This window comes from Podarcis gaigeae, assembly GCF_964106915.1.
Source record: "Podarcis gaigeae genome assembly, chromosome: 18".
Taxonomy (NCBI): domain Eukaryota; kingdom Metazoa; phylum Chordata; class Lepidosauria; order Squamata; family Lacertidae; genus Podarcis; species Podarcis gaigeae.
Window position 1 is genome coordinate 5,191,420 of NC_139696.1, and position 21,606 is coordinate 5,213,025.

Genomic DNA, 21,606 nt, shown 5'->3' on the forward strand with positions numbered 1-21,606 from the left:
AGGAAAACAAGAAAAAAAATATTCTGAATCTCAGAAGCCAGAACAGCAAGAGGGATCGCTGCGCAGTGAAAGCAGCAATCCCTCTTGCTGTTCTGGCTTCTGGGATAGCTGCGCAGCCTGCATTCGCTCCATAAGACGCACACACATTTCCCCTTACTTTTTAGGAGGGAAAAAGTGAGTCTTATAGAGCAAAAAATACGGTACTTAATTCATTCCGGAGGTCCGTACTTAACCTGAAACTGTTCTTAACCTGAAGCACCACTTTAGCTAATGGGGCCTCCTGCTGCTGCCGCGCCACCGGAGCACGATTTCTGTTCTCATCCTGAGGCAAACTTCTTAACCTGAAGCACTATTTCTGGGTTAGCGGAGTATGAACCTCAAGTGTATGTAACCTGAGGTACCACTGTATTCCTCAAAAGTGTGAATAGAATATCTTTTATCTCCTTTTTTTGGCTGAAATGCCCAAGGATGGTTGCAAACAACAACAAATAGACTTTGACTCAAGATTGTTGCCGTAGCTAGCAGGGGTGAAACCCTGAAATTAGGTTAGAGAATATTAAGTTGTCAACGGGCTGCAACATCTTCTATTGGATATGTCTGGTGGGAATAATGCACAGCAAAAACCCTTTGAAGGGGAACATAACTTTGACAGGAAATAAATGTTGCTATTGTGAAGTTAAGGGTGCGTTCGGCACAGCTGGGGGATTAAAAAAGGAGGAAAATATTGCTTTGCAGACCGAAAGCTGCAATAGCTGATAGGTTTGTCTAGTCGCCGCTTTAGCTGCTTGGGCTTCAGAGCACGTGCAGACTTCCTGCCCCTCTTAGTCTCCTTTCTCCACCCCCGTTCTTCTCGGCAGTTTGCTCCGGGGGGCGGATGAGATCGGCTTGCGGAAGCCGGTGAAAGCGGAGTTCGGAGGTGGGATGCGGAGCTTCTCCTGTGAGGAGGATTACATCTACGAGAACATCGAAAACGAACTTTATTTTTTCACTTCTCAGGTGGGTGTTGCCCGCAGGACTAGGTTGTGTGGGATGTGATACATAGATGGCAGTCAAGTGCAACAATCCTTGTTTTCCTAGAGTGGACATGCAGGGGGATGTTTGGGACTACAGTTCCTATCATCCCTGACCACTGGTCCTGCTCGCCCATAGCTGTCAACCGTCCCTTATTTGGCGGGAAGGTCCCTTATCCCAGCGCCATGTCCCGCTGCTGTCCCTTATTGATGATGTCCCTTAAATTTCCTGGGTTTCAAAGGAAGCAGCTCCTCTCCCTCCCTCCCTGCCGGCCAGGGAGGAGGGAGGCTCCAACTGTGTTGCTTGACTGCGTTGCTCACCCAATAAGGAGTCTAAGAACGACTGGGGGGTGGAGCTTGCATGCCTTGTGCCAATCAAATCGGCCGCGTTGCCTGGGGACTCGCCTTTGCTCAGCGCTTCCCAGCGGAGAGGTGATGTGGTTTTCCTTGCTGCATCCCCTTTGCCGGGTTGCTGCGCTGTGGGAACCACCGCTTGAGGCTTCGTTTGGCTGCTGGCTGGGCTTTCTGCCTTTGGCTCGGAGGGGCTCAGAAGTTGAACATACCTGTGCCAGGGAAATCCCTTATTTTGGCTGCTGATCCCTTATTTTCAAGGCTGCTGGTCCCTTATTTTCAAATCTGTTAGTTGACAGCTATGGGCTGGTGACCCCGGGTGGTCCATTCACTGCTTTCCCCTTCCCCCCTCTTTCAGGAACGTCAGAGCATCATCAGGTATTGGCTGGAGAACTTGCGGGCCAAACAGGGCGAAGCTCTGCACAACATCCACTTCCTGGAAGGCCAGCCAATCGGTGAGGGGGATGGGGCCAGAAGGCGGGGCATGTGGAGCGGCGTCTGTCTGTCTGCCTGAAGAGCTGGACTGAGATTTGTGTACCGTCAGAACAACCAAAGAGAATCCTTTGCTGACTCTTCTGAATTTTGGATCGTTTCCAATTTTGCTTTTGAAATTTGAAATTGAGTGGTGTCTGTCTGTCTGTCTGAAGGAAGAGCTGAACTGAGATTTGTGCATGTTAAGTTGTGGGTAAACATATCAGATGACACGGCAATTCTTCAAACAGCTCTTGTTTATTCACAGGCCAGGACAGAACTGAACTGAAGGGTTCAGTCAGCCTGCTTATATACAGCTCCAGTACAACGTTACTGTAGCAACCTTCTAAAACTATCCAATCACCGAACGTCACTTTCGATCCTTCATTTGCATAACTATCTATAGTATCCCCCTGCTGGCCCAGGGTGAGAACTTCAGTACATAACAGAGCGCTGTCCGAGCAACCAAACAGAATCCTTCGCTGGGTCTTTTGAATTTTGGAGAGTTTCCCATTTTGCTTTTGAAATTCAGCGACGTTTTAAAGAGCCACAAAACTCTGGGATATTATGGCATGTGTGCACCTTTTAAAAAGTAAGGGAGGAATTGAGTAGGATACAGCAGGCAGAATTCCTGGCCCAAATCCACCCCCCTTTTCTGAAAGGGGAGCCATTACAAATTTGTTAACTCCAGCGGGCGGGAGACAGGTTTGATATCCCCAAATTTAGATGCTTTTATCCTTTACTTTGCCGCCCCTCTCCAAATCATGACCATCTCCATAACAGGGAATACAGTGGTACTTTGGTTCTGGAACAGCTTAGTCGTCAAACAAATTGGCTCCCAAATGCTGCAAACCCGGAAGTAAGTGTTCCAGTTTGCGAACGTTTTTCGGAAGCCGAACGTCTGACGCTCCTGCAGCCAATCAGAAGCCGCGCCTTGGTTTCCGAATGGTTTCGGCAGTCAAACAGGCTTCCAGAATGGATTAAGTTCAAGAAGCAATGTTCCACTGTATTAAAAAAAGTTTCAATCGCACGTAAATTTCCAAATGAAACATATATTGTGATATTGGCAACATGTGTTTCGTCTAACTTTAGCTCTCAGATTTTGCTTTACGTTACTCTGGGCACCGCAATGAGGAGAGTTATATATCTATCCGTCTCTACATTACATAAAAGGGACGCGGGTGGTGCTGTGGGTTAAACCACAGAGCCCAGGGCTTGCCGATCAGAAGGTCGGCGGTTCGAATCCCCGTGACGGGGTGAGCTCCAGTTGCTCAGTCCCTGCTCCTGCCAACCTAGCAGTTTGAAAGAACGTCAAGTGCAAGTAGATAAATAGGTACCACTCCAGCGGGAAGGTAAACGGCATTTCCGTGGGCTGCTCTGGTTCGCCAGAAGCGGCTTAGTCCTGCTGGCCACATGACCCGGAAGCTGTACGCCGGCTCCCTCGGCCAGTAAAGCGAGATGAGCATCGCAACCCCAGAGTCGGTCACGACTGGACCTAATGGTCAGGGGTCCCTTTACCTTTACATTACATAAAATAACCAGCCAAGAAATAAAGCTCAGTTTAAAGTCAGTAAACACCAACCAGCTAGGAGCCCAACCGGAAGAAGGAAACATAACTTGGCCATTGTTGTCCTTCTGCCAGAGCCAGTGTGGTGTAGTGGTTAAGAGCGGTAGTCTGGTAATCTGGAGAACCGGGTTCGCTTCCCCGCTCCTCCACATGCAGCTGCTGGGTGACCTTGGGCCAGTCACACTTCTCTGAAGTCTCTCAGCCCCACTCACCTTACGGAGTGTTTGTTGTGGGGGAGGAAGGGAAAGGAGAATGTGAGCCGCTTTGAGACTCCTTAAAGGGAGTGAAAGGCAGGATATCAAATCCAAACTCTTCTTCATCATCATCCTCGTCCTAAGGGTCTACTCGTTCATCCATTTGGCAGACATTTCTGGGGGAGGTACCACTTCTGAGGAGTGGGCTTGGCCTGCCTGCCCACCCACCCAAAAGCTCATTCCAATCTTGGGGTCCGACAGGGCAAAGTAGGTCTGTTTTTAAACTTTTAAATTGCAAAGGACTGGAGCTTTGGTAGCTGCTGTTGGGGCATCCAGGGTCGCAGGGGGCATCTGTGGCACCCGTGCACCGCTCAACTCCTGCGCCCCCTTTCTTTTCTCCGCAGTTCCCGAATTGGCTGCCCGCGGCATTCTCCAGCAGGTCTTCCCCATCCACGAGCAACGGATCCTCAACCGGCTGATGAAATCGTGGGTCCAAGCCATTTGCGAACCGCAACCTTTGGGTATGCAATTCCATCTTTCCCTGTCTCCCTCCTGTTCCGAGATCACTTGGGGGGGCCACAGGTTCCCCTCCCTGTCCCTGATCTAAGGAGAGACGTTCTCCCCCTTCTCTCAGGATGCGGGTGGCTCTGTGGTCTAAACCACTGAGCCTCTTGGGCTTGCCGATCAGAAGGTCGGCGGTTCGAAGCCCTGCGACAGACCGAGCTCCCGTTCCTCTGCCCCAGCTGCTGCCAACCTAGTAGTTCGAAAGCACACAAGTGCAAGTAGATAAAGAGGTACCACTGCGGTGGGAAGGTAAACGGTGTTTCCATGCGCTCTGGTTTCTGACACGGTGTCCTGTTGCACCAGAAGCGGTTTAGTTCTGCCGGCCACATGACCTGGAAAGCTGTCTGCGGACAAACACCGGCTCCCTCGGCCTGAAAGTGAGATGAGCGCCACAACCCCATAGTTGCCTTTGGCTGGACTTAACCATCCAGGGGTCCTTTACCTTTTACCTTTTACACCTTTAGGCGCCAGGCAAAAACCTTCTTCAACCAGGCCTTTGGCTGATTGATATTCTACAGCTTTTCAAATGTACCGTATTTTTTTGCTCTATAAGACTCACTTTTTCCCCTCCTAAAAAGTAAGGAGAAATGTGTGTGCATCTTATGGAGCGAATGGAGGCTGCGCAGCTATCCCAGAAGCCAGAACAGCAAGAGGGATTGCTGCTTTCACTGCGCAGTGATCCCTCTTGTTGTTCTGGCTTCTGAGATTCAGAATATGTTTTTTCTTGTTTTCCTCCTCCAAAAACTAGGTGCATCTTGTGGTCTGGTGCGTCTTATAGAGCGAAAAATACGGTATTTTGTTTTTTGGGGGGAGTTGTTTTGTTGCTTTTAACTACTTATTTGTGTTTTTATCTTGCATTTTTATCCTGAGATCTTTTGATGAAGGGTGGTATAATAATAGTAATAATAATAATAATAGAAATAATACCCAGTGCTTTTTTCTTGGGGGGTACAGAGGGGTAAGCTTACCCCTAAACAATTTTGTTAATCTTTGTACTTTTGTCCATTTGCTGTATTTATTTTCCCCCATTTGAACTAGAAAATGGTTATTTTCTTGAATCAAAATAAAGAAAAAAAGCACTGATAATAAGAATAAGAATAAGAATGATATCTTGAGGGTACAGCCTTCTCCATTCCTGAGCAAAAAGAGAGGCGTGTTCCCTTCTTCATCCAGGAATGCATCTTTGAAATAAGAGAACAGGGTGGGCAGTATATTAACAACAACAACAACAACAATTGTTATACCTGAAGGAGCGTCTCCACCCCCATTGTTCTGCCCGGACACTGAGGTCCAGCTCCGAGGGCCTTCTGGCAGTTCCCTCCCTGCGAGAAGCCAAGTTGCAAGGAACCAGGCAGAGGGCCTTCTCGGTGGTGGCGCCCGCCCTGTGGAACGCCCTCCCATCAGATGTCAAAGAGAAAAACAACTACCAAATTTTTAGAAGACATCTGAAGGCAGCCCTGCTTAGGGAAGCTTTTAATGTTTAATAGGTTATTGCATTTTAGTGTTCTGTTGGAAGCCGCCCAGAGTTGCTGGGGAAACCCAGCCAGATGGGCGGGGTATAAGTAATAAATTATTGTTATTATTATTATTATGTTGTTGTTGTTGTCTGTAGGGTACAGCCTTCCCCTTCCTGAGCAAAAAGAGAGGTGGTACATTTCCTCAGGCAAGAAGGCATCTTCAAAATAAAAGAACAGGATGGGCAGTATAATAATAATAATAATAATAATAATAATAATAATAATAATAGAAATAATAATATCTGGAGGGTGCAGGCTTTCCCATTCCTCACGCAGGATTGCATCTTCTAAATCTAAGTTTTAATTCATATATATTTTTAACTGTTGCTATATCTGTATTTCGGGACGCAGGTGGCGCTGTGGGTTAAAGCCTCAGCGCCTAGGACTTGCCGATTGAAAGGTCGGCGGTTCGAATCCCTGCGGCGGGGTGCGCTCCCGCTGCTCGGTCCCAGCGCCTGCCAACCTAGCAGTTCGAAAGCACCCTCAGGTGCAAGTAGATAAATAGGGACCGCTTACCAGCGGGAAGGTAAACGGCGTTTCCGTGTGCAGCTCTGGCTCGCCAGAGCAGCGATGTCACGCTGGCCACGTGACCCGGAAGTGTCTCCGGACAGCGCTGGCCCCTGGCCTCTTGAGTGAGATGGGCGCACAACCCCAGAGTCTGTCAAGACTGGCCCCTACGGGCAGGGGTACCTTTACCTTTACCTTACCTATATCTGTATTGTCCCTGTTATTCCTAATTGCAAATTCAAATGTATCCCTATTGTGTTTTATGACTTCCTTGATATTGTATGTGGGCTGGAACTGGTCTGTGATAATAAAATTCATTCATCTTCTAAATAAAAGAACAGGGTGCTGAATTAACTTTGCTCCAGCTATGTTCTTATTTCCTTCCCCTTGCCACCCCCAGATGATATCTGTGACTACTTTGGCGTGAAAATCGCCATGTATTTCGCCTGGCTGGGCTTCTATACGTCGGCCATGGTTTACCCGGCTGTCTTTGGCTCCCTTCTCTACACCTTTACGGAGAACGATCAGGTGAGGACGGGTTACCTATAGAACAGGGGAGGGGAAGAGAGAGTAAAATAACAAGGGAGGCAGGGCCAGATTTCAGTTTGATGCGGCCCTCCGCTACTGAAGGTAATGGGGCCCTTTATATGTCCAGCTGTCCTTTGTCAACAACAAATTGCCGCTGTGTTTTTGTGTTGAATATATGCTATATGGTAGGCAAACTCGGCCCTCCAGATGTTTTGAGACTACAGTTCCCATCATCCCTGATCTCTGGTCCTGTTAGCTAGGGATGGTGGGAGTTGTAGTCCCAAAACATCTGGGACTACATATGGTAATTTCTGGACCTAATAGGTATCGAAAGCCATTTGCACATGGCAAAATATGTATTTTATCAAAGTAATTGTTGAACTGAAATACAATGAAGAAGAAGTATATATGAATAGTGAAATTCAGTGAAGAAGAAGTATGTGAATAGTGGAATAATTATTAAGCTCTAACTTAAAATGATTTTTGTATTCATAGCAAATTTAATGATGCAAACACACTGGCGTTTGGCAAGAACAAAAGTTCCTTTCGAAACACGGTTTACAAAGACTCATAATCTAGTCTCTAGAAGCTTGCTATAACATGAAATAATAATAGGTGTAACTATTTGATGCAAACTACTAATCATTAGGGACGCGGGTGGCGCTGTTGTCTAAACCACAGATCCTAGGGCTTGCCAATCAGAAGGTCAGCGGTTTGAATCCCCGCAACGGGGTGAGCTCCCGTTGCTCTGTCCCTGCTCCTGCCAACCTAGCAGTTCGAAAGCCCCTCAAAGTGCAAGTAGATAAATAGGTACCACTCCGGCGGGAAGGTAAACGGCGTTTCCATGCGCTGCTCTGGTTCGCCAGAAGCGGCTTAGTCCTGCTGGCCACATGACCCGGAAGCTGTACGCCGGCTCCCTCAGCCAGTAAAGCGAGATGAGCGCCGCAACCTCAGAGTCGGCCACGACTGGACCTAATGGTCAGGGGTCCCTTTACCTTTACCTTTATTCCCCCACCAGACCAGCCGGGACGTCTGCTGTGTGATCTTCGCCATCTTCAACGTCATCTGGTCCACCCTGTTCCTGGAGGAGTGGAAGCGGCGGGGGGCCGAGTTCGCCTACAAATGGGGTACCCTGGACACGCCGGCGGAGTCCATCGAGGAGCCGCGGCCGCAGTTCCGGGTCAGTGGCAGCACCGGATCCAGCCCTGGGAACTGGGGCAGGGGAGAGAACGTTGTGGGGAAGCCCAGACCATCCCCTCCCTCCCTTAAGAGAGAGGGTGTGGCCTAAGGAGTCTGCCGAGGGCCAGATGGAAAGGCTCTGGGGGCCGTAATCACCCCTCTGCTGCTGAGGTTCCTAAGGAGACCCTCAAGGGCCAGATAGAAAGGCTTCGGGGGCCACATTCACCCCTCTGCTCCTGAGGTTCCTAAAGAGATCCTCAAGGGCCAGATAGAAAGGCTTTGGGGGCCACATTTACCCCCCTGCTCCTGAGGTTCCTAAAGAGGCCCTCAAGGGCCAGATAGAAAGGCTCCAGGGGCCGCAATCACCCCTCTGCTCCTGAGGTTCCTAAGGAGACCCTCAGGGGCCAGATAGAAAGGCTCTGGGGGCCACATTCACCCATCTGCGCCTGAGGTTCCTAAAGAGACCCTCCAGGGCCAGGTAGAAAGGTTTTGGGGGCCACATTCACTCCTCTTCTCCCGAGGTTCCTAAAGAGACCCCCCAGGGGCAGATAGAAAGGTTCCGGGGGCCGCATCCGCCCCCAGGGGCCTGAGCTCTCCCTGCTGCAAGCGGGCCCACAATCTTCCCTCGCTCCTCCGGGCAGGCAGCTCTCTGCGGCCGCCACCTTGCTGACCCCTCTCCCCGCCCGCAGGGGGTGAAGCGCGTGAGCCCCGTCACCAACTCAGAGGAGTTCTACTACCCGCCCTGGAAGCGGCTGCTCTTCCAGTGCCTGGTCAGCCTCCCGGTCTGCCTCTTCTGCCTCTCCTTCGTCTTCCTCGCCATGCTGGGCTGCTTCGAGCTACAGGTGAGCGGGGAAGGCCGGGCGTTTTCGGAGGGGAGGAGGTTTTCGCGGGAGGAAGTTGCTGCGTAGAGACAGATTAAGGGTTTGTCGTCATCATCATCATTAATTAAACCTAGCTGTTGCTTTCTTCTTCTTATTTTTACAAGAAGTAACTGGATCCATTTCGGTTTCTCTGGACAAATCTCTTTCTCTCTCTTTTTTTTTTATCACCAGTACATTCTTACTGGACTTCCATCAGCTCCTCTGATAATCCTCCGTCTTATTCACTTTTTACACATTCCCTAATTAATATGGCCTTAATTAGAAACATATCCTCTCTCTTTTTTCATTTTTACAATATTTCTGCTATTAATTCTTCACAGAGCTTCTGGCAAACCTACAAACGTTGTCTGATCATCGCATATACTTTTCAAATAATCCGTAAATTTACTCCAGTCCTTGGTAAACTTCTGGTCCCGCCAGTTTCGGATCCTTCCTGTTAATTTATCAAGTTCTCCATAGCTCATTAATTTCATTCTCCATTCTTCCATCGTTGGTAATTCCTCTTGTTTCCATTTTTGGGCCAATAATATTCTTGCTGCCGTTACTGCATATAAAAAGAGCTTACAATCTTTCCTATTTATATCATTTCCAACAAGACCTAACAGAAATGCCTCTGTTTTTTTAATAAAAGTATATTTCAACATTTTTTTCAATTCATTATATATCATCTCCCAGAAGCCTTTCACCTTTTTACACTCCCACGATTCTCTGGACAAATCTCTCAGCTTATTTATTTGCCATACACAGTGGACCCTCCGGGTACGAACTTAACTCATTCCGGGGGTTCGTAAGTACCCCAAAAAGTTTGTATCTAGAGGCGCCACTTCTGCGCATGGTATTGGTTTTTAAAGGCATTTCCAAGCAGCGAGTTTTTTCGGGGGGGGGCCCTCCTTGTTGCCCTCCCTGCGCGGACCCCCGCTTTCTCTCTTCCCTCGCCAGGAATTTGTGCTGAGCATTAAGGAGCTGCCGCGCATCGTGCGTTTCCTGCCAAAAATCGTGCTGGCCGTCATCGTCACCGCCTGTGACGAAGTCTACAAGAAGATCGCCTACTGGCTGAACGACATGGGTGAATTCTTTGCAGGATCTGCCTTCCTTCCTTCCTTCCTTCCTTTTTTCTTTTCCTTCCTTCCTTCCTTTTTCTTTCCCCTTCCCTCCCTCCCTCCCTCCCTTCTTCCTTCCTTCCTTTTTTCTTTTCCTTCCTTCCTTCCTTCCTTCCTTCCTTCCTTCCTTCCTTCCTTCCTTCCTTTTCTCTCTCTCTCTCTCTCTCTCTCTCTCTCTCTCTCTCTCTCTCTTTCTTTCTTTCTTCCTTTCTTCCTTTCTTCTCTCCTTCCCTCCTTCTCTCCCTCCCTCCTTCCTTTCTTCCTTCCCTCCTTCCTTTTCCTTCCTTTCTTCCTTCCTTCCCTCCTTCCCTCCCTTCCCTCCCTCTCTGTTTCCCTTTCTCTCCCTCCCTCCCTCCCTCCCTCTTCTTTCTTTCTTTCTTTCTTTCTTTCTTTCTTTCTTTCTTTCTTCCCTCCCTCCTTCCTTCCTTCCTTTTTTCCCCCTTCCCTCCTTCCTTCCTTCCTTCCTTTTTTCCTTCCTTTTTTCCTTCTTCCCTCCCTCCCTCCCTCCCTTTCTTTCCCTTCCTTCCTTCCTTCCTTCTTTGAGATAGACATCCTAAACATGACATTTCCCTCTCCTTACAGAAAATTACCGCTTGCAGAGTGCCTACGAAAAACACCTCATCATCAAAATGGTCTTGGTGAGTTTCAGCTCCCCGGGTGCAACGGTTGGGCTGCCACACGTTTGTGGGAACGGTGGAGGGAGCCACTGATTTGCGTACAGAACGTACCAGGTTCAGTCCCCGGGAACCTGGAGGGCTGCTGCTGCCACCCAGTGTTGACATTACTGGCCTCAGTGGACCCGATGGTCCAAGTCCGGTGCGTCAAACTAGTGGGTTTGACAATGTCAAGACAGGAACAAGAGCCTTCGATAACCTGCTTGGCTTCCCCACTGGTGGTGTGTACAGCTAGAAGTGGGCTGCGTCGTCCTACTTCACCTGTTGGACAGCAGCCTGGGGAGCCCCAACAGCCCAGTGGGCTTGACAGTTTGTCGAGACAGCAAAAAGAGCCTTTGCTAACCGGCTGTAACCTGGCTGGCTTCCTCGTGGGTGGGGGGGGCAGCTAGAAATAGGCTGCGTTGTCCTACTTCACCTGTTGGACAGCAGGCTGGGGGAGAGAGAGAGCAAGGGAGAAAGGAGGAGGCAGCAGTACAAAGGAGGAGGTGCTGACCTTGAAAGCCTTAAACAGCCTCGGCCCAGTATCCCTGAAGGAGCGTCTCCACCCCCATCGTTCATCCATCTCCCGAGGGCCTTCTGGCGGTTCCCTCCCTGCGAGAAGCGAGGTTACAGGGAACCAGGCAGAGGGCCTTCTCGGTGGTGTCACCCGCCATGTGGAACGTCCTCCCACCAGATGTCAAGGAAATAAACAACTATCTGACTTTTAGAAGACATCTGAAGGCCGCCCTGTTTAGGGAAGTTTGGAGAATCTATAGTTACGCTGTCAGGGCATAACAGGTTTACAGGAAATGTGTCTATCTAGGAAAAACATGAATGGTTGTTTTTGACTGCCTTTTAAATATCCCACACTTATTCGGCTCAATTGACTAGTAAACTCAGAGGAAACTCAAAGCAAAAATTTGCGGAAAAGTGGGATGGTTATAGAAGATATGTTCAAAAATACAATAATAGTTTTGACTCCATGCTAGCATTCGAGTGATAAAGGAACTAAAAGGAGGTGGATAACAATTAAGGATTTATTATGTTTTGAGAATGTATTATAATAATTATATAGAAAGGTTTATTCTTTTGTGTACATTCAAATGTAAGATAAAATATATGCAAAGGGGCTTGACAGGAAGTCAAAGCTGAAGAAAAGATTTTGGAAGATAAAAAGGAAAAAAATATTTACTTTCATTATTATCATTTTGTGTGGGTGTGTGGGTGTCTGCACATATGTGTGTTGTTGTATGCAATGTTTGGGAGGAAATAAGACCGTAAATAACAAATAACAAACTAAATATCGATGTATGTAATTTTTATTTCTTAATTATATTTAGTGGTAGTATGGCTGTATTGTTTTTTGTAACATAAAACCATTCAATAAAAATTATTTTTAAAAAATAAAATAAATATCCCACACCTTATGCAGCCTTCCCAAGTTAGGTTAACCGGGGACAGACCCCAGGAGTTGGGGAGCGCAGCGCAGTAAATATATATATCTATAACATCTCCCCTCTCTCTTTTTCTCTAGTTTCAGTTTGTAAATTCATACCTAAGTCTTTTCTACATCGGATTCTACCTCAAAGACATGGACCGCCTCAAGGAGGTACGGGATTCGTGGGGTATAAATAATAAAATTATTATTATTATTATTATTATTATTATTATTATTATTATTATTATTATTATTATTATTAGGTCACAGTGCCCGAAGCTGTGAGGACCGGGGAAGAGGGTGGGAACCCTCCATTTCATTTTCTCTGGCTTTCCTCACTTCCCTCCTCCTGGATTCCATCTTCCACCTTCCCATTTCAGTCTGTGAATCAAGTACCACATTTTTTGCTCTGTAAGATGCCCCAGACCACAAGACGCACCTAGTTTTTGGAGGAGGAAAACAAGAAAAAAAATATTCTGAATCTCAGAAGCCAGAACAGCAAGAGGGATCACTGCGCAGTGAAAGGAGCAATCCCTCTTGCTGTTCTGGCTTCTGGGATAGCTGCGCAGCCTGCATTCGCTCCATAAGACGCGCACACATTTCCCCTTACTTTTTAGGAGGGAAAAAGTGAGTCTTATAGAGCAAAAAATACGGTATTTTAAAAAGTCATCACGAAAGCTAACCGTAATACTCACATTCCCATATTTTGCGATTTGGCCCAAGCACTCGCAATGAAGACTCCCCACTGACTCCACCCCACCTTGGAGAACCAAATTGCAAAATTCAGAAAAGTGACAATTTTGAACAATCGTGGCATTTCGTCCCCGCCTTGTTTCTAGAAGAGGGAACCCAAGTGGGTTGTGCAAATGGAACCAAAGTTCTTCCCATCCCCTTAAGGTAAAGGGACCCCTGACCATTAGGTCCAGTCGTGGCCGACTCTGGGGTTGTGGTGCTCATCTCGCTTTATTGGCCGAGGGAGCCGGCGTACAGCTTCCGGGTCATGTGGCCAGCAGGACTAGGCCCCTTCTGGCGAACCAGAGCAGCGCACGGAAACACCGTTTACCTTCCCGCCGGAGTGGTACCTATTGATCTACTTGCACTTTGACTTGCTTTTGAACTGCTAGGTTGGCAGGAGCAGGGACCGAGCAACGGGAGCTCACCCCGTCATCGCAGGGATTCGAACCGCCGACCTTCTGATCAGCAAGCCCTAGGCCCTGTGGTTTAACCCACAGCGCCACCCGCGTCCCTTCCCATCCCCTTAGCACCCGCCAATTCCTGCTTTTATCGCTGTTCCTCCGCCATGAGCTGTAATAAGAGCATTCCAGCTTTCTGCTCGCTCCCCAACGGATGCCAGCTTCGCAGAGCCAACGATAACACCAGAAACCAGCTTGGGGGGGGGGACCAAGAAAATGCATAGAGGGGAACGCTATCGAAGGGCTACTCAACACCGTAAAGATGTCCTCCAACCAATGTTGGAGACAGTAAATGCCTCTGTTTCCCCGACATCAGTTGCTTGGGGAACCACAAGAGGAGGAAATTGCTGTGGTTGTTCTCAGGACCTGCTCGTGGGGCTTCCCTTTGGGGGGAAGCATCTAGGTGACTTTGAGGATAAGAGTCTGGCCTTAGATGGCTCCCCTTTGGCCCGATCTAGCTGCAGAACATACCTTGGTTTCTTTTGAAAGAATGAGTTTCTCATTTCTTCTGCTGTCCGGATAGCAGAAGTCACTTGCGTGGTCAGTCCACAGCAAGTCCAAAGAAATGAGAAATTTCATGCAGTATATATATCCTCCAGGCACCCTCTCGCCCTTCCCCAGGAATCCAGCCACGTCAGCTTGTACACGCGGGTTGACATCACAGATGTTCCTGCTTTGGTACTCTTAACCATAAAAAGGGTGTTCCTCTTCCTGTACTCTCGACCATATAAGGGTATTCCTGTTCCGGCACTCTTATCTTGGGGTAAGAAGGTCACCAACTCTCCTGGCGCTGTTCCCGGACTAGGTCTGTGCGTCAGAGTGTGGTCGGATGTAAGATAAGACCCAGACGTGCCATCCCTGCTCCACTGGAACAGCCAAGGCCACTCATTACCGTCACAGACAGATAAGGGAGAGGGCTTTGAGCACTTGTTTATACAGCTTGTTTTTCTGTTTATACATCGATTCAAGCTCAAGCTTCCTGAGCTTGAAAAGCTCAAGTTAATGCATTTTAGAAATGCTCCCTTGGAGGAGGAAAAATGGGGATTTTGAGTCAGTTTCAAACTGACTGCACAGAAACCCATTCCTTTATTTTCGATTCCTAAATGGAGCCTCCATGGGCAGGGGCAGTCTACCTCTGCCTGGCGCAATCCTCCCTCTGGTACGTGAACCTGACGGGCGTCCATCAGCATCTTAAAGAACCCAGCCAATGCATCCAACATGGGTCGCCCGCCACTTTGAACCCTTCGTCTTCCCGTTCCGTTGCATCGTTTTTTGGTTCGCTTTTGATTTTGCATTTTCTCTCTCTCTCTGTGTCTCTCTCCCTCTGTCCGTCTGTCGGCCCTCCGCCTTCCTCAGCTCCTGCTCATCTTTTCCCTCTTCCAAAGCCTCGTGCGTCAGCTCAGAGACGCCCTCCTTCCTACCGTCATTCTCCAATTCCACCTCTGTCTCATCTCCTTTAAGGGCCTGTTGAGCTTCTGTTGGCAGCTGGCTGTCTCCAAAGTAGGAGCGCTGGGCTGGGGTCTTGGGGGGAGCGGAAAAGGCAGAGGGATGGAGTGGGGAGCTTGGGAGAAAGACCTGATTTTTAATCTCATATTGGTTGGCCTGTGCTGTTACGGGAACGTGCCTAGGGCCCAAGGGTCAAGGGTTGTGCCGTTCGAGACCCCGACAACGTCTCGCACAAGGGAGACATGGGCACCCGTTCCCCTATCTAGGAGGCAGCTTACAGCTCACTCCCAAAGGTGGCAGCAATGCTCCCAAACCTGGACGGTTTCCAGGGAGTAAAGGTAAAGGGACCCCGGGCCATTAGGTCCAGTCGTGGCCAACTCTGGGGTTGCGGCGCTCATCTTTCTTTATTGGCCGAAGGAGCTGGCGTACAGCTTCCGGGTCATGTGGCCAGCAGGACTGAGCCGCTTCTGGTGAACCAGAGCAGTGCACGGAAATGCCGTTTACCTTCCCATCGGAGCGGTGCCTATTTATCTACTTGCACTTTGACATGCTTTTGAACTGCTAGGTTGGCAGGAGCAGGGACAGAGCAACGGGGGCTCACCCCGTCGCAGGGATTCGAACCGCTGACCTTCTGATCGGCAAGTCCTAGGCTCTGTGGTTTAACCCACAGCGCCACCCGCATCCCTTCTTAGAGGGAGTCAATATCTCCAAACAGTCGCAAGGTATCACAAGCGAGGAGAGAGAGGATGTTTGTGCTTTCCCTTCTTGATTTTAGGGTTCCCATTGGGAGGATGGGGTTGGTTCATTTGGTTGGATTTAGGTAGGCCCAACTCAGCTGCCTAGGGGCTCTTCTTACGGTTCCTAAATAGAGCCCCCATGGACATAGCCAGTCTACCTTAGAACAGGAGTGGGAGAAGGCTGTAGCGCTCATATCCTGGTTCACCAGGAGGCTGGACTTATTGGGCCCCCTCTGGCCCAGCTCAGCTGCCTCGGGGCTCTTCTCATTATTCCTAAATAGAGCCTCCATGGACATGGCCAGTCTACCTTAGAACAAAAGTGGGAGAAGGCTATAGCTTTCTAGGGACTTCCCTTTTGGGGGGGGGTCTGCTTGGCCGCTTATGAAGACAGGAGTCTAGGCTTGGTGGGCCTCCTTGGGCTTGGCCCAGCTCCCGCTACAGGGATTCTCTTAAGTTAGAATTATAGCATTGGAAAGGACCCCCTGGGGGTCGTCAAATCCACACACCCCTGCAGGAATCTCAGCTCAAGCGTCTGGGTCAGGTGGCCACCCAAGGAAAGACGTTCTCGAAGTTGTCCTTTCCCTTACCAGCCTCCTTCTTCTCACGTCCCTCCCAACAGATGCTGGCGACTCTCCTCATCACTCGCCAGTTCCTTCAGAACGTCAAGGAGGTCTCCCAGCCACACTTGTACAGCAAATTCAAGCGCGGGGATCTGAGCGCGCAGAACCTCCGAGAGGCGGCCCAGACTATTCTTCGCCTGCTGGCCCAGAAGTGTGCCCCGGCCAGGCCCCGCGGAGCCCACCACCGGGGCCCCAGGCCCGGTGAGGACCCCCTGGCCGGCCACGGCCCGGAGGCGGCTGAGGGTCTGGAGGGGGCTCCCCGCGGGGAGAAGAAATGCCTCAACGGCGGGTGCGGCGTCCCCGAGGAAGAGGACGAGGAGAGGAAAGACTCCGACTCTGAGGACGAGAGCATCATCGACTGCGGGCTGAAGCTGAAGAAAGTGAGCTTCATTGAGAAGGCCGACCGCAAAGCCGGTGACCCGGGTCTGGAGGAAGGGGCCAGCTTCCTGGAGGAAGGCAGCCCCACCATGGTTGAGAAAGGAATGGACCCGGCCTCCGTCTTTGAGCTGTGCGAGGACGACGACGAGAGCGACGGGGCCTCCGGGAGCCCCTTGCGGGGAGCGCCGGAAGCCAAGGAGCCGGCGGTGACCATGAGGGCGCGGAGGCCACGGGGCGCCAGAAACCCCCTGGAAGAGGGCGAGGAAGGCGAGGAGGGAGAGGAAGGGCGGAAGCCCAGCAGGAGCTCCTGGATCGACCCGCCGGAGGAGGTTTTCGCTGCCCAGCTGGCCCAGGCCGAGGTGGAGAGCTGCATGAAGAAATACGAGGTGAGGCAGCCAGCATCCGGGGCAGCGCAGAGGAGGAAAAGGAAAGGAAGGCACATCAGGGTGAAGCACGGGGGGACGGACAGGGCATAGCTGTCAAGCGTCCCTTATTTGGCGGGAAAGTCCCTTATCCCAGCGCCGTGTCCCGCTGCTGTCCCTTATTGATGATGTCCCTTAAATTTCCCGGGTTTCAAAGGAAGCAGCTCCTCTCCCTCCCTCCCTGCCGGCCAGGGAGGAGGGAAGCTCCAACTGTGTTGCTTGGCTGCCCGGCCCGCCCCCCTCCGGCCTCCTCTCACCAGCCTTGGCCCCTGGGAGCCCCTTCCTGCCGGGACTGAGGAGCCTTGAGAGGAGAGCGAGGGCAACCATAGAGAAAGCAGTTCAGAGAGAGGAGGAAGAGGAGGAGGCGGAGGCGCGGGCAGGTGTTCCAAGGGCTACAAGTGAAGGACCGCAAGCGCTTCTCCCGTAGATTTGTAGTGGTAAATTAGCATAAATGGTCTGATCTGCGGGTTTACTTTGGGCGCTATTTCCCCCCCCCCTTACTCCCGCCCCACCTGATGGAACTGAGAGCTACAGATGGAGCACGAGAGAAATAATACAGAACTGCAACAGCATCTTCATAGCTCGGACTTAGTTTTGCGCAAAAAGTGGTTGCTGCTTGTAATTATTTAATTGCAGTGTTTCATCACCTGGTGTCTGGAGCAGCAACCTCTGGAAACGAAGGGCTAAAAGCTGCTCTCCCAAATTATCTGGTCCCTTTTAACTTCGTATTTCAGCTGGTTGGCTAAAATCCCTTATTTTGGCTGCTGGTCCCTTATTTTCAAATCTGTAAGTTGACAGCTATGGGACAGAAATGTGGTTGGGGACCTCAGGAATGAACGAGAGACAATAACCCAGTAGTCTCAGAGGCAAGAATAGGGGTCAGCAAACTTTTTCAGCAGGGGGCCGTCTGCGCATGCGCGGGTTACGATTCGGCACTTATGCGCAAAGTGCGATTTAGCGCCTCTGTGCATGCACAACCACCAAAACCCATAAGTAACCGGTTCCAGTACTTTTGGGTTTCGGCGGTCCGTAACCAGAAAAAACACAACCTGAAGCAGCTGTAACCAGAGGTATGACTGTATTATAATATATCCAGTTGCGTCCTCCTTGGACGAGGCGGGTTGAAACAAAGGAGTCATCATCAATGTACCGTATTTTTCGCTCTATAGGATGCACTTTTCCCCCTCCAAAAATGAAGGGGAAATGTGTGTGCGTCCTATGGAGCGAATCCAGGCTCCTTGGCTTCAGCGATAGCAACGCAAAGCCTCCGAAGCACAGAGGGAGCGCTCCCTCCTCGCTCCGGAGGTGTCGCGTTGCTTTCGCTGAAGCCTGGAGCGTGAGAGGGGTCAGTGCGCACCGACCCCTCTCGCTCTCCAGGCTTCATGGATAGCTGCCTGGAGCCTTTTGAGCACAGCGGGAACTCGCGCTGCGCTCCAAAGGCTTCGGGTTCCTTTTGATGAAGCAGGGAGAGCAAGACTCTCCTGGATTCAGCAGAGAGGGAGAGCTGCACAGCCCCTTCAGCGAAGCGGGAGGAGAAATGGAAGGGGCTCCATTTCTCCTGCTGCTTCTCTGAAGGGGCGCTGAGCAGAGAGGGGGAGAATTTTTTCCCCTTGTTCTCTCCCTCTAAAACGAGGTGCGGCCTATAGAGCGAAAAATACGGTAATAACATTATTGTTATTCTCTCTTGCAAACAAATAACCTCCCTTTCTCTCTCTCTCTCTCTCTCTCATACACACACCCATATTTCTCTTTCCCCCCTCACCCCCGATCCAGGACACTTTCCAAGACTACCAGGAGATGTTCATCCAGTTTGGCTACGTGGTCCTCTTCTCGTCCGCCTTCCCTCTGGCCGCCACATGCGCCCTGATCAACAACATCATTGAGATACGGAGCGATGCCTTCAAGCTCTGCACGGGCCTCCAACGCCCCTTTGGCCAGCGGGTGGAAAGCATCGGGGAGTGGCAGGTAAGGTAAAGGGACACCTGACCCTTAGGTCCAGTCGTGGCCGACTCTGAGGTTGCGGCACTCATCTCGCTTTATTGGCCAAGGGAGCCGGCGTACAGCTTCCGGGTCATGTGGCCAGCAGGACTAAGCCGCTTCTGGCGAACCAGAGCAGCGCACGGAAACGCTGTTTACCTTCCCGCCAGAGTGGTACCTATTTATCTACTTGCACTTGACGTGCTTTCGAACTGCTAGGTTGGCAGGAGCAGGGACCGAGCAACGGGAGCTCACCCTGTCATTGCGGGGATTCGAACCGCCGACCTTCTGTTCGGCAAGTCCTAGGCTCTGTGGTTTAACCCACAGCGCCAGATGGCCTGTATACCTGGAGGCTCCATTTAACTGTCATAGCCATCCATTAGGGCCTCACCTCACTCCCTGTGACTTGACATTCACCTGCCGAACCCAAGGCTGTGTCCTGAGGCAGCAGTTTCTGTAAATTTATTCTTCTTCCATGAAGCAAGTTGTTCGTTCCGTTTGTCCCAAATCTCCAGGCAAGTCCGTTACAACGGATGACCCTGACTTTCAGTATTATTGGTGATCCCTCCCTCCCTCCCTCCCTCCCTCTCTCTCTCTCTCTCTCTCTGTCCCCTTCTTCCACACCGGCCAATGTTTTATAAAACCATTTTTCTAAAAAAAGGTGAATTGCTTAGAATTCATGCTTTAACTTCCTTCCGATACTGTTCACGGGCCTCGGCCCTGTAGACCTGAAGGAGCGTCTCCACCCACATCGTCCAGCCCGGACACAGAGGTCCAGCTCTGAGCACCTTCTGGCGGTTCCCTCCCTGGGAGAAGTGAGGTTACAAGGAACCAGGCAGAGGGCCTTCTCGGTGGTGGCACCCACCCTGTGGAACGCCCTCCCACCAGATGCCAAGGAAATAAACAGCTACCTGACTTTTAGAAGACATCTGAAGGCAGCCCTGTTTAGGGAAGTTTTTAATGTCATATGTTTTATCGTGTTTTTAATATCCTGTTGGGAGCCGCCCAGAGTGGCTGGGGAGGCCCAGCCAGATGGGCGAGGTATAAATTAAAATAATAACAATAAAAATCCCCACAAACGAAACAGTCCCTGACTTCAGGTTTATAACTCTTACGAAGCCACGACACAAAAGGAAAACGGGTTGGTTGGGAGGAGGAAATAAGCAATCTCAGCAGCAAGTTCTTAGCTACGTAGCTGTTCTGGTAACCAGCAGGGGTTCTGCCAAAAATTGCTAGTCTCTTTTAGAAAAAAATGTCCTTCTTTTCCCTTCTGCAGAAGGTGATGGAAGCCATGGGTGTCCTAGCCATCGTGGTGAACTGCTACTTGATTGGTCAGTGTGGGCAACTTCAACGCCTTTTCCCCTGGCTCAGCCCAGAGGGGGCCATCATATCCGTGGTGGTGCTGGAGGTAACACCTTTTTCTGCCGTACACACACATACCCAATTCGGTTCTCCCCCTTCGGACCGCGATCCCAAGCTGAAATACCCCAGTTCCGTAACTGGGAAGTCCCAGGTCCACCCACTAAGATCTGCCTTTCTGCTTGGGCTCCATTTGAGCTAGAACACCAAAGTCGTGGTTTGGTGCTAACCATGGTTTGCTGAGCAAAGCACAGGTTGAGCAAAGAAACCAACGGTTTGCTCCTTGTGTGGCTCTTGCCTTTGCACCCCAGCTCAGCGAACACCATGGGTTGGCTTGCCGAACAAACGACCATTCAGCAAGGCCACCAGGTTCTGACATGGCAGCAAACTGTCAACCGTCCCTTATTTGGCGAGAAAGTCCCTTATCCCAGCGCCGTGTCCCACTGCTGTCCCTTATTGATGATGTCCCTTAAATTTCCCGGGTTTCAAAGGAAGCAGCTCCTCTCCCTCCCTGCCGGCCAGGGAGGAGGGAGGCTCCAACTGTGTTGCTTGGCTGCGTTGCTCACCCAATAAGGAGTCTAAGAACGACTGGGGGGTGGAGCTTGCATGCCTTGTGCCGATCAAATTGGCCGCGTTGCCTGGGGACTCGCCTTTGCTCAGCGCTTCCCAGCAGAGAGGTGACGGTGGTTTCCCTTGCTGCATCCCCTTTGCCGGGTTGCTGCGCTGTGGGAACCACTGCTTGAGGCTTCGTTTGGCTGCTGGCTGGGCTTTCTGCCTTTGGCTTGGAGGGGCTCAGAAGCTGAACATACCTGTGCTTGGAAAATCCCTTATTTTGGCTGCTGGTCCCTTATTTTTGAGGCTGCTGGCCCCTTATTTTCAAATCTGTAAGTTGACAGCTATGCAGCAAACCATGGTTCTAAAAAGCCATGGTTCGCAAGACTCTGGCAAACCATGGTTTCGCATGGGGAGGTGTTGGAAAGCAAGACAATAGCAGCAATGGCAATGTCTTATGCCCAGGGAGCTGTAGACCTCAGCCCTTCTCACCCCACTGTTTTCTCCCCATAGCATTTTGCCCTCCTGCTCAAGTACGTCATCCAAGTGGCTATCCCGGACATCCCCGGCTGGGTGGCGGAGGAAATGGCAAAACTGGAGTACCAGCGGCGAGAGGCTTTTAAGGTGAGTCTGGCCCAGTCACACGCGGTTACTCAGGAACAAGCTCTGATGACCCCGAGGATAACTTTGAACGTGCTGCAAGGGTAAACTCAGAATCCTGACAAACAGAAGTACTGTTTTTGGGGGGCAGAGGGTGGGCGGGTGTGGAGGACTCCCTGGTCCTGAATGGGGTCACAGTGCCCCTGAAGGACCAGGTACGCAGCCTGGGAGTCGTTTTGGACTCACAGCTGTCCATGGAGGCGCAGGTCAATTCTGTGTCCAGGGCGCCTGTCTACCAGCTCCATCTGGTACGCAGGATGAGACCCACCCTGCCCGCAGACTGTCTGGCCTGAGTGGCGCAT

At 50.6% G+C, this 21,606-nt stretch overlaps 1 protein-coding gene across 2 annotated transcripts in view; it reads left to right on the top strand.

Annotated features, from left to right (window-relative positions):
• ANO8 (anoctamin 8) overlaps positions 1–21,606 on the top strand; it is a 42,105-nt gene that overhangs the window by 17,167 nt on the left and 3,332 nt on the right. Inside the window, exons 4-17 of one of the 2 annotated variants that reach the window (XM_083720266.1) lie at positions 858–996; positions 1,720–1,816; positions 3,998–4,114; positions 6,582–6,709; positions 7,728–7,889; positions 8,578–8,730; positions 9,709–9,835; positions 10,452–10,507; positions 12,057–12,131; positions 14,510–14,653; positions 15,956–16,720; positions 18,530–18,721; positions 20,010–20,141; positions 21,158–21,268. In XM_083720266.1, coding sequence (XP_083576392.1) covers positions 858–996; positions 1,720–1,816; positions 3,998–4,114; positions 6,582–6,709; positions 7,728–7,889; positions 8,578–8,730; positions 9,709–9,835; positions 10,452–10,507; positions 12,057–12,131; positions 14,510–14,653; positions 15,956–16,720; positions 18,530–18,721; positions 20,010–20,141; positions 21,158–21,268 — 2,398 coding nt within the window. Of the gene's footprint in view, positions 1–514; positions 997–1,719; positions 1,817–3,997; positions 4,115–6,581; positions 6,710–7,727; positions 7,890–8,577; positions 8,731–9,708; positions 9,836–10,451; positions 10,508–12,056; positions 12,132–14,509; positions 14,654–15,955; positions 16,721–18,529; positions 18,722–20,009; positions 20,142–21,157; positions 21,269–21,606 lie in introns of those variants that run through there. The other variant, XM_083720265.1, reaches the window with a different exon arrangement.